This window comes from Pan paniscus, chromosome 20 (genome assembly GCF_029289425.2).
Source record: "Pan paniscus chromosome 20, NHGRI_mPanPan1-v2.0_pri, whole genome shotgun sequence".
NCBI classification, from domain to species: Eukaryota; Metazoa; Chordata; class Mammalia; order Primates; family Hominidae; genus Pan; species Pan paniscus.
This window is the reverse complement of record NC_073269.2, coordinates 17,779,689-17,795,321: the sequence shown is the minus strand read 5'-3', so window position 1 is coordinate 17,795,321 and position 15,633 is coordinate 17,779,689. Positions and strand designations below refer to the sequence as shown.

Here is a 15,633-nt window from a genome sequence, read left to right as displayed (position 1 = left end):
GTCAGGCCACGCCCTTGCCTCATTAGTGTATTTAATTTAGGCTCCGCTCCCAGGCAAGGTCCTTGCCCCATTCTCAGTGGCACCGTCTAGCCCCGCCTCCAAAGAGGCCACGCTCCACCTACAGTGCTGTGCACCCTGGCATCACCCCAGGCCATTCTGAGCGCTAGTACCTCTCTCTAGTTCAGTTCCAGGCCCACACTCACAACTCACCCCAGGCCACGCCCCACACCTAGCCCGATCTCAGGATCTTACCTACATTTCAGCCTGAGCCCCGCCTGTATGTCAGCCCCGCCCCACTTGGCCCCGCCCCCACCAAAATACCACCTTCGCACCTAGGAATCACATCTTGGTACTTAGCCGGGCCCTATCCCAGGCTTTACTTACCCCAGGGTCCCTCTTCCCGGATCCCACCCCTCGACCCAGGTCGTGCCTGGTGTCCCAGCTCACTGTCAAAGTAGCTAGTGTCATCTTCCGACTCTAGGTGGGGGATGAACTCGGCCTTCTGCCTCAGCAGCCCTGTCCAGTCCAGGTCTCGAAAGAAACTGTGCTGCTTCACCTCAAAAGCGCCGCCTGGGACGGAAGGGATTCCAGCCACAGCTGATGGCCAACCCAGCAGCCCAGTCCCGCCCCCCATGTCTCCCGCCCCGGGGCCACAGCACAGGCTGGGCCTGGGGTTTTGGAGGCCTGCTCTCTATCAGTGGGCCCTCAGCTCCTCTGCATGGCGGACTTACCTGCCCCAAGCCTGACCAGAGGGTTGGTCTGCAGGAGGCTAGATATGAGGAGTTGGGCCTCTGTAGGTAGGGCCTCATCCCCCTCGGGCCACAGGATGTCATCTGCAAAACAAAACGGAACTTAGGGGCGGTTTTTGTTGTTGTTTGGACACAGGATCTCACTGTGTCACCCAGCTGGAGTGCAGTGGCACGATCATGGCTCACTGCAGCCTTGACCTCCTGAGTGCAAGCGATCCTCTGGGGGGTCGCTTTTGAAATCCCTGGAACCCTGAGCCTGTCCATCTCTCCGTGCACACCACACCCTGCCCCTGTACACTGCAAAGCCACGTACCACTGATGACCTGTCCAAATAGCTCCTCTGGTGTGTCTCCGAAGAAGGGCACACAGCCCACCAGGAACTCGTAGAGGATGATCCCCATAGCCCACCAGTCCACTGGCTTGCCGTAGCCTTGACGCAGGATGACCTCGGGCGCGATGTACTCTGGGGTCCCACACACCTGGGGGCAGGCTGTCAGCCCACGCCCCAGCCAGAGGAGGGCCCTCAAGGGAGAGCTGTGCCCCCCACCAGGCCCTGGGTTCCCGAGGTCCTGCGGGGTCACTCCACCCGCAGCGACCCCCATGCCCGCACACACACCTGTTTGTCCAGGAACTCTCGGGCGTCCTTCTCGATGTGGCCTTCATATAAGTTGGTGGTGAGGCTCATGAGCCCCATCTTGGAGAGGCCGAAATCTGTGAGCTTGATGTGACCCATGGAGGTGATAAGGAGGCTGTAGGCACAGGGGATCTGAGGGATGAGGCCCATCCATTCTGCCTCCTGGCCTCCCAAGGGGCAGAGGGAGTGATGGGAAAGACCAAAGCTCACTTGTCAGGCTTGAGGTCGCGGTGCACGATGCCATAGTTGTGCAAATACTCCAGGGCTAGCACTGTCTCGGCAAAGTACATGCGGGCCATCTCTACGGGCAGCGCTCCAATATTCTTCAGCAGGGTGGCACAGTCGCCGCCTGCAGGCCAGGAAATGGGCCCGCGTAAAGAGGGAGGCATTCCTCTCTCTGGACATGCACCATAGCACCAACTTCTCATGTTATGTTGTACCCATTTTATAGATAAGGGAAACTGAGGCTCTGAGAGGGGCCTCCCTCCCTCCAGGTCCTCTACTGGGTTCTTCTTGTCCTCTTAGCCATCCTCCAAAGTTGGAGTCATCAGCTCATCTTATACACAAAGGGATGGAGACTCAAAGAAAGGATGGGTCATGCAGGCAGTTGTTGGTAGAGGTGAGGTTTAGTTGGGGAACAAAGGCTACCCACTTATCAACTGCATCTGGAAGCACAGCCCTCTATCTCCTGGTGTCTGAACCTTGGAGCTGGAAGCCTTAGATGCAGATTCTTGGCCTTCACTATATATATACATATTTTTTTGAGACAGAGTCTTACTCCATTGCCCAGTCTAGAGTGCGGTGGCAAGATCACAGCTCACTACATCCTCAACCTCCCAGCTCAAGCAATCCTCCTGCTTCAGCCTCCTGAGTAGCTGGGACTACAGATGTGAGCCACCATTCCCAGCTGATTTTTAAAAAATTGTTCAAGGCTGGGCATGGTAGCTCACACCTGAAATTCCAGCACTTTGGGAGGCCAAGGCGGGTGGATCACTTGAGGTCAGGAGTTCGAGACCAGCCTGGTCAACATGGTGAAACCCCATCTCTGAAAAAAGAATACTAAAGTTAGCCTGGCTTGTTGGCAGACGGCTGTAATCCCAGCTACTCGGGAGGCTAAGGCAGGAGAATGGCTTGAATCTGGGAGGCAGAGGTTGCAGAGATCCAAGATCGCACCACTGCAGTCCAGCCTGGGTGACAGAGCAAGACTCCGTCTCAAAAAAAAAAAAAAAGTTTTTTGTAGAAACGAGTTTCATTGTGTTGCCCAAGCTGGTCTCCAACTCTTGGGTTCAAAGGATCCTCCTGCCTCAGCTTCCCAAAGTGTTGGCCACTGCACCTGCCCCTCTGCCAGATTTACTGTAATTGACATTGGTATTTCAGTTTCTCAATATCTATTTCCTTTTTATCCTACAAAGGCTAGATTTCCTTCCAGGTGCAGCAACCGGGGCAGTATGTAACCCAAGTTGCTCCAGTGAGTTAGCCCTTGGAATTTTCACTCTTTTCCTGTAAGAATTGCTAAGCTCATAGAATGTAAGCTGAGATCTGCTAGATGGCAACCTTGCTACATGAGGGCTTGTCTAGAAGGAAGCCCACATGTGGGAGTACAGAGCCAAGAGATGGAGAGGTTCCTGATGGAATGGTTTGAGCACCTAGATCCAGCCATTCCTGAAGGTAATATTGGTTTTTCAATCACCAATGACCAAGAAAGCTAATGATTTCTTTCCTTTTTCTGTTCTCTTTTCTGCGAGATTTTGCTGGTTTCAGAAACTCTCTGAGGGTGGGGCCCAGGAATCTGCATTTGAGCACATCTATTGTGCACACAGACCCACCATAGAGATACTGATTTGGCCCCCTTCTCTCCTCCTCCTCTGCAATGACCCTGGACTAGAGCAGTCATCTACCTCCTAGTCTCCTGATTCTGCTCTCTCCACAAGAGCCAAATGGATTATCTTTTCTTAATTTTTTTCTTTTTCTCTCTCTCTTTTTTTTTTTTTTTTTTTTTTGAGTCAGAGTCTGGCTCTGTCACCCAGGCTAGAGTGCAGTGGCTCCGTCTCGGCTCACTGCAACCTCTGCCCACTCACCGCCCCCGGGTTCAAGAGATTCTTGTTCCTCAGCCTCCCGAGTAGCTGGGATGATAGGCGTGCACCGCCACTCCTGGCTAATTTTTGTAATTTTAGTAGAAACAGGGTTTCATTGGCCGGGCACAGTGGCTCACGCCTGTAATCCCAACACTTTGGGAAGCCGAGGCAGGCACATCACCTGAGGTTGGGAGTTCGAGACCAGCCTGGCTGACATGGAGAAACCCCATCTCTACTAAAAATACAAAATTAGCCAGGCGTGGTGGTGCATACCTATAATTCCAGCTACTCAAGAAGCTGAGGCAGGAGAATCGCTTGAACCCGGGAGGAGGAGGTTGCGGTGAGCCAAGATCACGCCATTGCACTCTAGCCTGGGCAACGAGTTTAGCCAGAGCGAAACTCTGTCTCAAAAAAAAAAAAAAAAAGGAAAAGAAAAAAACAACAACAACAGGGTTTCACCATGCTGGGTAGGTTGATCTTGGACTCTTGACCACAAGTGTTCTGCCTGCCTTGGTCTCCCACTGTAAGTGCTGGGATTACAGTCGTAAGCTACTATAATGGGCCTCCAAATGGATTTTCTTAAAACATAAATCTGATCATATCAAATCTACTTAAAACCCTCCATTAGCTGGACATGGTGGTGCCTGCCTGTAGTTTCAGCTACTTGGGAGGCTGAGGTGGGAGGATTGCTTGAGCCCAGGAGTTCAAGGCTGCAGTAAGCTGTGATCACACCACTGCACTCCAGCCTGGACAATGCACTAAAAATAAAACAAAACAAGGCTGGGCGCAGTGGTTCACGCCTGTAATCCCCACACTTCGGGAGGCCGAGACTGATGGATCATTTAAGGCTAGGAATTTGAGACCAGGCTGGCCAACATGGTGAAAATCCGTCTCTACTAAAAGTACAAAAATTTGCCAGATGTGGTGGCACACGCCTGTAATCCTAGCTACTCGGGAGACTGAGGCAGGAGAATCACTTGAACCTTGGAGACGGAGGTTGCAGTAATCCGAGATCACCCCACTGCACTCTAGCCTGGGTGACAGCGTGAGTGAGACTCCATTTCAAAAAAAAAAAAAAAAAAAAAAAAAAGGCAGGCGCGGTGGCTCACGCCTGTAATCCCAGCACTTTGGGAGGCCGAGGCAGACAGATCATGAGGTCTGGAGTTTGAGACCAGCCTGACCAACATGATGAAACCCCATCTCTACTAAAAATACAGAAATTAGGTGGGCGTGGTGGCGGGCACCTGTAATCCCAGCTACTCAGGAGGCTGAGGCAGGAGAATTGTTTGAACTCGGGAGGCGGAGGTTGCAGTGAGCTGAGGATGCACCACTGCACTCCAGCCTGGGCAATAGAACGAGACTCTATCTCAAAAAAAAAAAAAAAAAAAAAAGAAAGAAAGAAAGAGAGAAAAAGAAAAAGAAAAAAAAACAACAATGCTCCAGTGACCGTCTGTTGCATTCAGAATGAAATCCAATGCCATTCCAGTCTCTGGAATACCCTCCTCATCAGCGCCCCTTCATCCTCATCTCCCCTCCCTTGCTCACTTGCCTTCGGCTCCATGGGCCTGCTTGCCACTCCTCCAAATCCAAATTGTCACCTAAGAGACTTTGTACTAGCAGGTCACTTATTCCATCATAATCCAGGCCTCTGAGAAGCTCCCTGCCTGCCTCCCCATCACCTCCTCCAGCCTCATGGACCTCATGTCCTCACTATGAAATGCCCTGGCTGGGCATGGTGGCTCATGCCTGTAATCCCAGCACTTTGGGAGGCCAAGGTGGGCTGATCACCTGAGGTCAGGAGTTCAAGACCAGCCTGGCCAACCTGGTGAAACCCCTGTCTCTACTAAAAATACAAAAATCAGCTGGGCATGGTGGAGGCACGCCTTTAGTCCCAGCTACTCAGGAGGCTGAGGCATGAGAATCCTTGAGCCTGGGAGATGGAGGTTGCTGTGCACCAAGATTGCGCCACGGCACTCCAGCCTGGGTGAAAGAGTGAGACTCCATAAATAAATAAATAAATAAATGTCCTTATCTCTTTGGCTTGCTCTGCTTGTTTATTGTCTGTCTATACAGACCAGAATGGAATCTCCATGGCGGGGAGATGTCTGTGCCTGGGTCTCCTCTGTGTCACTGGCACCTAGCACAGCATGTGACACGAGGGAGATGATGAGGAGGTGTTCGTTGAGTGACTGGATGGTTGACTGGAAGGCTTGGAGGAGGCACAGCTGAGGCCCCAGGGATCATGTATGTGTCATAATAGCCACAGCATGTGTGGTTTTGGACAATAGATGGATTAACATTTGGGTGAATACATGCACGGATGGATTAAAAACAATATATGGGCTGCAAGCTATGGCTCACGCCTGTAATCCCAGCACTTTGGGAGGCTGAGGTGGGAGGATCACCTGAGGTCAGGAGTTCGAGACCAGCCTGGCCAACATGGTGAAAACCCTATTTCTACTAAAAATACAAAAAATTAGCCGGGTGTGGTGGCACACACCTGTAATCCCAGCTACTCGGGAGGCTCAGGCAGGAGAATCGCTTGAACCTGGAAGGTGGAGGTTACAGTGAGCCGAGATAGCACCACTGCATTCGAGCCTGGTGACAGAGCAAGACTCTGTCTCAAAAAAAAAAAAAAAAAAGAAAGAAAGAAAAAAAAAAAAAGGAAAAATAGGTGTATAAGCCGGGTGTGGTGGTTCACGCCTGTAATCACAGCACTTTGGGAGGCCGAGGTGGGCGGATCATGAGGTCAAGAGATCGAGACCATCCTGGCCAACACGGTGAAACCCCGTCTCTACTAAAAATACAAAAAAAATTAGTCGGGCATGGTGGCGGGCACCTGTAATCCCAGCTACTCAGGAGGCTGAGGCAGGAGAATGGTGTGAACCTAGGAGGTGGAGCTTGCAGTGAGCTGAGATTGCGCCACTGCACTCCAGCCTGGGAGACAGAGCAAGACGCCATCCCCCCCCAAAAAAAAGAAAAATAGGTGTATAATGGTAAACAGACATACGGATGGATAAACAGATGGACAACCACAAAGACAAATTGCGGGATGTGAGGGATGGATGGAAAGGTGGATTAATAAACAGGTATATGGGATGGGCTCGGTGGCTCGTGCCTGTAATCCCAGGACTTTGGAAGGCTGAGGCAGGACGGTTGCTTGAGCCCAGGAGTTGGAGACTAACTTGGGCAATACAGGGAGACTGCATAAAAAACAAAACAAACGAACAAAAAAAACCAAAAAACAAAAAACTTTTTTTTTTTTTTTTTTTTTTGCGGGACAGGGTCTTGCTCAGTTGCCAGGGCTGGAGTGCAATGGCATGATCTCAGCCTAGCCTGGAGTGCAGCGGCACGATCTTGGCTTACTGCAACCTCTGCTTCCTGTGTTTAAACAATCCTCCCACTTCAGCCACCCGAGTAGCTGGGATTATAGGAGTGTGCCATCTGGCTAATTTTTGTATTTTTAGTAGAGTCAGGGTTTCACCATGTTGGCCAGGCTGGTCTTGAACCCCTGACCTTGTGATCTCCCCACCTTGGCCTCCCAAAAATTAGCTGAGTGTGGTCGTCCGCACCTATAATCCCAGGTATTTGGGAGGCTGAGGTGGGAGGATTGCTTGAGCCCAGGCATTTAAGGCTGCAGTGAGCTGTGATCGCACCACTACATTCCAGCCTGAGCAACAGAGTGAGATCTTGTCTCAAAAATAAATAAATAAAATAAAATAGGCCTGGCACAGTGGCTCATGCCTGTAATCCCAGCACTTTGGGAGGCCCAGGCAGGCAGATCACTTAAGGTCAGGAGTTCAAGACTAGCCTGGCAAACATGGCGAAACCCTGTCTCTGCTAAAAATAGAAAAATTACCCATGTATGGTGGCACAGGCCCATAATCCCAGCTACTCGGGAGGCTGAGGCATAAGAATCGCTTGAGCCTGGGAGTAGAAGGTTGCAGTGAACCGAGATTGCACCACTGCACTGCAGCCTGGGTGACAGAGCAAGACTCTGTCTCAAAAAATAAATAAATGAATAAATAAATAAATAAATAAATAAAAATAAACAGGTTCATGGATGTGTGGATGGAAAAACAGATGGATTAACACATCAGTAGATAGAAGGATAGATGGATGGATAATGGGTCAGACTGAATGTTTTTATGCTGAATGAAATGAAAAACAAATAAACCAATAGATGACTGAATAAATATATAGGTAGAATGGATGGACAAATCAATGACTGGAGAAATAAATAGATGGATAAACATACAGGCCGACTAATCAATATGGTGACTGCGGCTCAGGCAGGCCACCCCGCAGCCCTGACCAGTGAGCATGGCCCCATCTTCCCTGCAGCCCCGCAGGCAGCCACACCTTCCACATATTCCATGACCATGCAGAGGTGGCGCCGAGTCTCAAAGGAGCAGAACATGCCGACCACAAACGGGTTCTCGGCGAAGGTGAGGATATCGCGCTCCACGAAGGCCTGCTGGATCTGGTTGCGGAGGATCAAGTTCTGCTTGTTGATCTTTTTCATGGCAAAGCGCTGCCGCGTGTCGCGGTGCCGCACCAGGTAGACAGCGCTGCAGGGGGAGAGAGCGAGGACCGGCCGTCACCTCCGAGACACCCGGCCTCCGCCACCCTCCCCCCGCCAGAGCCCCGGGTGGCTCACCCGTAGGCACCGTTGCTTATGAGCTTGATGGTATCGAAGTCATTCTCCCCCGGCGGTTTCTTGGCCTTGCTGCTGCGGCCCTTCAGGAAAAAGATGGAGACCACACCACCATCATCATCATGAGAGCAGGGTGCTTTTAATTTCATTTTACACATGGGGAAACTGAGGCACAGAAAGAATGAGAGAGTCCTTCATCCAAGTGCCATAATGAAAGAGAAAGTTAGGACTTGAACCCAAGACTGACTCTGAAGACATATTCCCATCTTCTTCCACTAGAAAAGATAGCAGGAAACCAACAAAATAGTCATCCTAATATATAAATATATAAAGAGTTCCCAAAAATCAATAACAAAAGCCTAACAATTGAAGAGAAAAAAGTGGGTGAGGTAAGTAAATTACAGTTAGAGCTTTTTTTTTTTTTTTTTTTTTTTTGAGATAGGTTCTCACTCTGATGTTCAGGCTGGAGTGTAGTGGTGCTCACTGCAGCCTCCACCTCTAGGGCTCAAGTGATTCTCCTGCCTCAGCCTCCCAGGTAGCTGGGACCACAGGCACATGCCACCATGCCAGGCTAATTTTAGTATTTTGGTTTTGCCATCTTGCCCAGGCTGCTCTTGAACTCCTAGGCTGAAGCAATCTGCCTGCCTTGGCCTCCCAAAGAGTAGGGACTACAGGCATGAGCCACTGCACCCAGCCAGAGTTACAGCTCTTAAACATATTAAAAGATTCGGGCCTGGAGCGGTGGCTCACGCCTGTAATCACAGCACTTTGGGAGGCCAAGGCAGGCGGATCATGTGGTCAGGAGATCAAGACCATCCTGGCTAACACTGTGAAACCCCATCTCTACTGAAAATACGAAACAATTAGCCAGGCATGGTGGCAGGCACATGTAGTCCCAGCTACTTGGGAGGCTGAGGCAGGAGAATGGCGTGAACCCGGAAGGCAGAGCTTGCAGTGAGCAGAGATCATGCCACTGCACTTCAGCCTGGGTGACAGAGCGAGACTCTGTCTCAAAAAAAAAAAGATTATTGGCCAGGTGCAGTGGCTTACGCTTGTAACCCCAGCACTTTGGGAGGCCAAGGCGGGCGGATCACCTGGGAGGCTGAGGCTGGTGGATCACCTGAGGTCAGGAGCTCGAGACAAGCCTGGCCAACATGGAGAAACCCCATCTATACTAAAAATACAAAATCAGCTGGGCATGATGGCACATGCCTGTAATCCCAGCTACTCAGGAGGCTGAGGCAGGAGAATCGCTTGAACCCAGGAGGCAGAGGTTGTGGTGAGCCGAGATCGTGGCATTGCACTCCAGCCTGGGCAACAAGAGCAAAACTCCATCTCAAAAAAAAAAAATTCTCAATCTCACTTACAATAACAGAAAGGCAAATTATAACTACCACAAAATACCATTTTTCACCTAGCAGATTGGGAGAAAAAACTCCAAAACCTGATATCCTCTATGGGCAAATATGTAGGTGAACATATATACTTTGCTGTTGGGAGTGTAAATTACTGTTTGATACAGATCAGAATTACAAATACATGTTCCCTTTGACTCAGCAATTTTACTTTTGAATTTATGCTACAGATATACTTGCACATGTGAAAAATGGTATATCTACTATCTTGCTCATTGTGAGATTGGAAATAATAATCCATACGTTAAATTAGCCAAACAAACACATGTGGGGTAGTTATATAAAGAAACATTGTGCCACTGTTAGAAATAATGAGGAAACTCTCTGTCTATGGATTTAGAAAGTCCTCTATTTTATTAAGTGTAAAAATGCAATAGGCAATATGTATTGTATGTATATGTGCAAAAAAATGTGGCAAAGGCCAGGTGTGGTGGCTCACACCTGCAATCCCAGCACTTTGGGAGGCCAAGGCAAGTGGATCACCTGAAGGTCAGGAGTTCGAGACCAGCCTGGCCAACATGGTGAAACCCTGTCTCTATTAAAAATACAAAAACTTAGCCAGGCGTGGTGGTGGTTGCCTATAATCCCAGCTGCTTGGAAGGCTGAAGCAGGAGAACCACTTGAACCCAGGAAGCAGAGGTTGCAGTGAGCCAAGATCACACTGTTGCACTCCAGCCTGGGCAACAAGAGTGGAACTTTGTCTAAAAAAAAAAAAAAAAAAAGTGGCAAAATAAAACTATGTAATCATATTTCAGGGCTATAGGGCAATGGGGAAAAAAGGTAGGAGTAAGATTTTTTTCACTGTATATCTTTCTTGAAAATTATTTTGATTTTTCTTAGGGACAAAGAGATTTATTACATAGATATTACATAAAAAGATCTATGATATATAAAAATATTGAACTTATATGCTCCAAAGAATGTAGCCTAAAAATATCTGACATAAAAATTGACAGAATTGGGCAGAGTGTAAGAGGTATCTTATGCTGTATTTTTCCTTTATTGTTTGCAATACTTAGCACACTATTGTATGGAACTCTTACCTATAATCAAACAAAAACCAAAATGGCAAAAAAAAAAAAAAATTGACAGAATTACAAGGAGAATTTGCTTAAAATAAGGTTTCACATTTCTCTCAGAAACTATTAGATTAATCAGGCAAGATAAATGAATAGGGAGATGGAAGATTTGAATCACTCAATTAACAAGTTTGATTAAAAGGAATAACAGAATCCTACAAACAATGAGAGATAAATACCTTTTTTTAGAGTTTTAGATTTTGAGTGATGTCATTCCATTACCTATTCAAAAAATTAAACAAATGGCATATATTGTGAGATTCCTTTTAAATATATACATAAAGGAAAGGTATGTGTATATATCTGTGTGGCTGTATAGACACAATTTGAAATAAAGATTACAAACTTAAGCATCTTCAGGGGCCAGTAGACCAGGGTGGAGGCCATGGATGACGAAGGGGCAGGTACCCAATATCACAGGACCACCCCCACTCAGCTGGTTTCACCACAGTATTATTAGAACTTCTTCTTCTTCTATTTTTTTTTAAGTAGAGACAGGGTCTTGCTATGTTGTCCAGACTGGTTTCAAACTCCTGGGCTCAAGCAATCCTGCCACCTTGGTTTCCCAAAGTGCTGGGACTACAGGCATGAGCCACTACACCCAGCCCTAGAACTTCTGATTTTTCAAGAGAAGGCCCAAACCCAGATTTTGAAGCAAAAATCTTTCAATTTTTATATTTTGCTTCTTTTATTTATCTATTTTTATTTTTTTCAAGATGGAGTCTCACTCTGTCACCCAGGCTGGAGTGCAGTGGTTCGATATCGGCTCACTGCAATCTTTTTCTCCCTGGTTCCAGCAGTTCTCCTGCCTCAGCCTCCCAAGTAGCTGGGATTACGGGTGGGCACCACCACACCTGGCTAATTTTATGTATTTTTTTAGTAGAGACAGGGTTTCACCATGTTGGCCAGGCTGGTCTCGACTTCCTGACCTCAAGTGATCCACCCGCCGCAGTCTCTCAAAGTGCTGGGATTACAGCCGTGAGCCATCATGTCCAGCCCAAATTTTTGAAAAACACTAGGCAGTTCAGAGAAAACACATGTGTGGCCATTGGGGTAGGACTCTCCACTAGACATCTGGAACATCTGCCAAAGTGTGGCTGGCCTGGGAATAGAATTGGCAATTTTCCCCATGCTGAGCTGCCATTAACACATACAGCCAGTTAGCTTGCTCGAAAGCCCATGCACGATTCCTCTATAAGTTAAACATAGAGCTACCATATGACCAAGAAATTCCACCTCTAGACGTATATCCTAAATAACTCAAAACAGTTGTCCAGCCAAATATTTGTACACCCACATTCATAAGAGCACTATTTACAACAGATGAAAGATGGACAACCCAATGTTCACCAGTGGATGAATGCATCTACCATTCAGTGGAATATTACTCGGCTATAAAAAGGAATGAAGCAGTGACACAAGCTACAACAACATGGATAAACCTCAGAAACGTTATGTTAAGTAAAATAAGCCAGTCATAAGAGGCCACAGAGCATATGATCCCATTTATAGGAAATATCCAGAAAAAGGCCGGGCATGTGGCTCACGCCTGTAATCGCAGCACTTTGGGAGGCCAAGGCAGGCAGATCACCTGAGGTCAGGAGTTCGAGACCAGCCTGACCAACACGGTGAAACCCTGTCTTTACTAAAAATACAAAATTAGCCAGGTGTGGTGGCGCATGCCTGTAATCCCAGCTACTCAGGAGGCTGAGGGAGGAGAATTGCTTGAACCTGGGAGGCGGAGGTTGCAGTGAGCCGAGATCACGCCATTGCACTCCAGCCTGGGCAACAAGAGTGAAATTCTGTCTTAAAAAAAAAAAGAAATATCCAGAAAAAGCAATTCCACAGAGAGAGAAAATAGATTAGTGGTTGCCAGGGACTGCAGGGAGGGAGGAATGAGGAGGGAGTGTGTAATGGGTGTGAGGTTTCCCTTTGGGGTGATAAAAAAGTTCTGCAACTACATAGATCTAATGGCTGTACAGCATTGTGAATTACTAAATGCTGCTGAATTGTTTATTTATTACTATTAGTCTTTATTATTATTATTATTATTTTGAGACAGAGTCTCGCTCTGTTGCCCAGGCTGGAGTGCAGTGGTGGGATCTCGGCTCACACCAACCTCCACCTCCCGGGTTCAAGCAATTCTCCTGCCTCAGCCTTCTGAGTAGCTGGGATTACAGGCATGTGCCACCATGCCCAACTAATTTTTTTGTATTTTTAGTGGAGACGGGGTTTCACCATGTTGGCCAGGCTGGTTTCGAATTCCTGACCTCAAGTGATCCACCCATCTTGGCCTCCCAAAGTACTAGGATTACAGGCATAAGCCATTGCACCTGGCCTATTCTTTATTATTTTTAATTTCATTTTTCAAGACAGGGTCTCACTGTGTTGCCCAGGCTGGAGTGCAGTGGTGTGATCATGGCTTACTGAAGCCTTGACTTCCTGGGCTCATACGATCCTCCCACCTCAGCCTCCCGAGTAGCTGGGACTACAGGGGTGCACCACCACGCCCAGCTGATTTTTTATGCTGCCCAGGCTGGTCTCAAATGCCTTAGCACAAACAATCCTCCTGCCTCGGCCTCCTAAAGTGCTGGGATTACAGGCCGAAGCCACTGCACCCGGCCCCGAATTGTTCATTTTAAAATGGTTAAAAAGCCTGAGTGCGGTGGCTCATGCCTGTAATCCCAGCACTTTGGGAGGCCAAGGTGGGCGGATCAACTGAGATTGGGAGTTTGCAACCAGCCTGACCAACATGGAGAAATTTTAGTCTCTACTAAAAATACAAAATTAGCCGGGTGTGGTGTTACATGCCTGTAATCCCAGCTACTCGGGAGGCTGAGGCAGGAGAATTGCTTGAACCCAGGAAGTGGAGGTTGTGGTGAGCTGAGATAGCGCCATTGCACTCCAGCCTGGGCAACAAGAGCAAAACTCCATCTCAATAAATAAATAAATAAATAAATAAATAAATAAATAAATAAATATAAAATAAAATGGTTAAAAAGGTAAATTAAATTTTATGTTTCATGGATTTTAACATGACAAAGAGGTCACAGGGGAAGAGCAATTATTTTATTTTATTTTATTTTATTTTATATTTTTTGAGACAGTTTCGCTCTTGTTGCCCAGGCTGGAGTGCAGTGGTGTGATCTCAGTTCACAGCAATCTCTGCCTCCTGGGTTCAAGTGATTCTCCTGCCTCAGCCTCACAAGTAGCTGGGATTAGAGGCATGTGCCACCAGGCTTGGCTAATTTTTTTTTTTTTTTTTTTTTTTTAGTAGAGACGGGGTTTCTCCATGTTGGTTAGGCTGGTCTCGAACTCCCGACCTCAGGTGATCTGCCCGCCTTGGCCTCCCAAAGTGCTGGGATTACAGGCATGAGCCAGCATGCCAGGCTCTGGAAGAGCTATTATTAATCCCATTTTATGGATAGGAAAACTGAGGCTCAGAGTGTAGGACCAAGAGATCCACAAAGCCTGAGGGCAAAGAAGCCGGAGATGAGCCCCGCCCTGCCCTCCCAGGAACCAGGGTACTGACTGCTTAGCCACCTAGCCTTACCTCAGAGAGATCGTCTTGCTCAGGGGTGTTGGAGCCACCACTGTCCTGTTCCTCCAGGTGCACCACGTCTAGGGAGGGACTGAGAGTGAGCACGAGCTGGGTTCTGGGCCTGCTCACCCCCAGTCCCCCTGCGCCCACCAGCCGGCACCTGGAAAGGGGTCACGGGTGAGGCCCAGCTGGCGGATGATGTAGCGGGGGATGTCCGTCTTGACAAGGTGGCCCTCTTTGGCGTGTCCCTCGGCCGCCTCCAGCAGGTGGTAGAACTCCTCGGGGTTGAATTCCTGAGGCAGGGCAGGAGTGGGATCACCACAGGCTCCCAGGGTCTACCAACCCACCCCTACCCATGCCCAGCCCCCTCACCAGGCACTCCAGCAGCCTCGCAGGGCGTGAGATGATAATAAGCAACTTCTTCACCAGCTGAGTAACGAAGGCCACCTCCAAGCTCTCAGAGCGTTCATAGGCCTGTGGCAGGGGACACAGAGGGACAGGGCTCATAGGCACTCTGCCTCAGCCCGGCCCCTCTCTCAGCCCCTCAGAGTACATACTGCTGCTACTGTCCCATCTTACAGGTGAGGAGACTGAAGCCCAAGCCACACAGTAAAAATAATGAGGCTGGGCACGGTGGCTCATGCCTGTAATCCCAGCACTTTGGGAGGCTGAGGTGGGTGGATCACTTGAGGTCAAAAGTTTGAAACCAGCCTGGCCAACATAGTGAAACCCCATCTCCACTAAAAACGCAAAATGAACCAGGCGTGGTGGCAGGTGCCTGTAATCCCAGCTACTCGGGAGGCTGAAGCAGGAGAATCCCTTGAACCTGGGAGGCAGAAGTTGCAGTGAGCCAAGATCACACCACTGCACTCCAGCCTGGGTGACACAGTGAGACTCTGTCTCAAAACAAAAGCAATGACAAACAAACAAACAACAAAACCATAGTGAGACCCTGTCTCTACAAATAATAAAATTAGCCAGGTGTGGTAGTGTGTGCCTGTAGTCCTAGCTACCTGGGAGGCCGAAGTGGGAGAATCACTTGAGCCCAGGGGGCTAAGGCTGCAGTGAGCTGATTATACCACTGCACTCCTGCCTGGGTGACAGAGAGAGACCCTGTCTCAAAAAAAAAAAAAAAAAAGAAAAGAAAAGAAAAGAAAAAGAGGCCGGGCACAGGGACTCACGCCTGTCATCCCAGCATTTTGGGAGGCAGAGGAGGGTGAATTACTTGAGGTCAGGGGTTTAAGACCAGCCTGCCCAACATGGCAAAACCCCATCTCTACTGAAAGTACAAAAATTAGCTGGGTATAGTGCCACACACTTGTAATGCCAGCTACTTGGGAGGCTGAGGCAAGATAATCGCTTGAACCAGGGAGGTGGAGGTTGCAGTGAGCCGAGATCACATCACTACACTCCAGCCTGGGTAGCAGAGTGAGACTGTCTCAAAAAAAAAAAAAGAAAAGAAAAGAAGAGAAAAAACTAATAT

At 48.5% G+C, this 15,633-nt stretch overlaps 1 protein-coding gene across 3 annotated transcripts in view; it reads right to left on the bottom strand.

Annotated features, from left to right (window-relative positions):
* The window catches only part of MAST1 (microtubule associated serine/threonine kinase 1), a 41,111-nt gene that overhangs the window by 8,374 nt on the left and 17,104 nt on the right, over nucleotides 1-15,633 (bottom strand). For all 3 annotated transcript variants that reach the window (XM_034946328.3, XM_008967668.5, XM_008967667.4), the window contains 10 exons: nucleotides 14,523-14,624; nucleotides 14,311-14,443; nucleotides 14,163-14,230; nucleotides 8,119-8,198; nucleotides 7,821-8,029; nucleotides 1,594-1,732; nucleotides 1,366-1,498; nucleotides 1,063-1,228; nucleotides 732-833; nucleotides 448-570 (listed from right to left, as the gene is read on the bottom strand). In XM_034946328.3, the coding sequence (XP_034802219.3) occupies nucleotides 448-570; nucleotides 732-833; nucleotides 1,063-1,228; nucleotides 1,366-1,498; nucleotides 1,594-1,732; nucleotides 7,821-8,029; nucleotides 8,119-8,198; nucleotides 14,163-14,230; nucleotides 14,311-14,443; nucleotides 14,523-14,624 (1,255 nt within the window). The remainder of the gene's footprint in view (nucleotides 1-447; nucleotides 571-731; nucleotides 834-1,062; nucleotides 1,229-1,365; nucleotides 1,499-1,593; nucleotides 1,733-7,820; nucleotides 8,030-8,118; nucleotides 8,199-14,162; nucleotides 14,231-14,310; nucleotides 14,444-14,522; nucleotides 14,625-15,633) is intronic.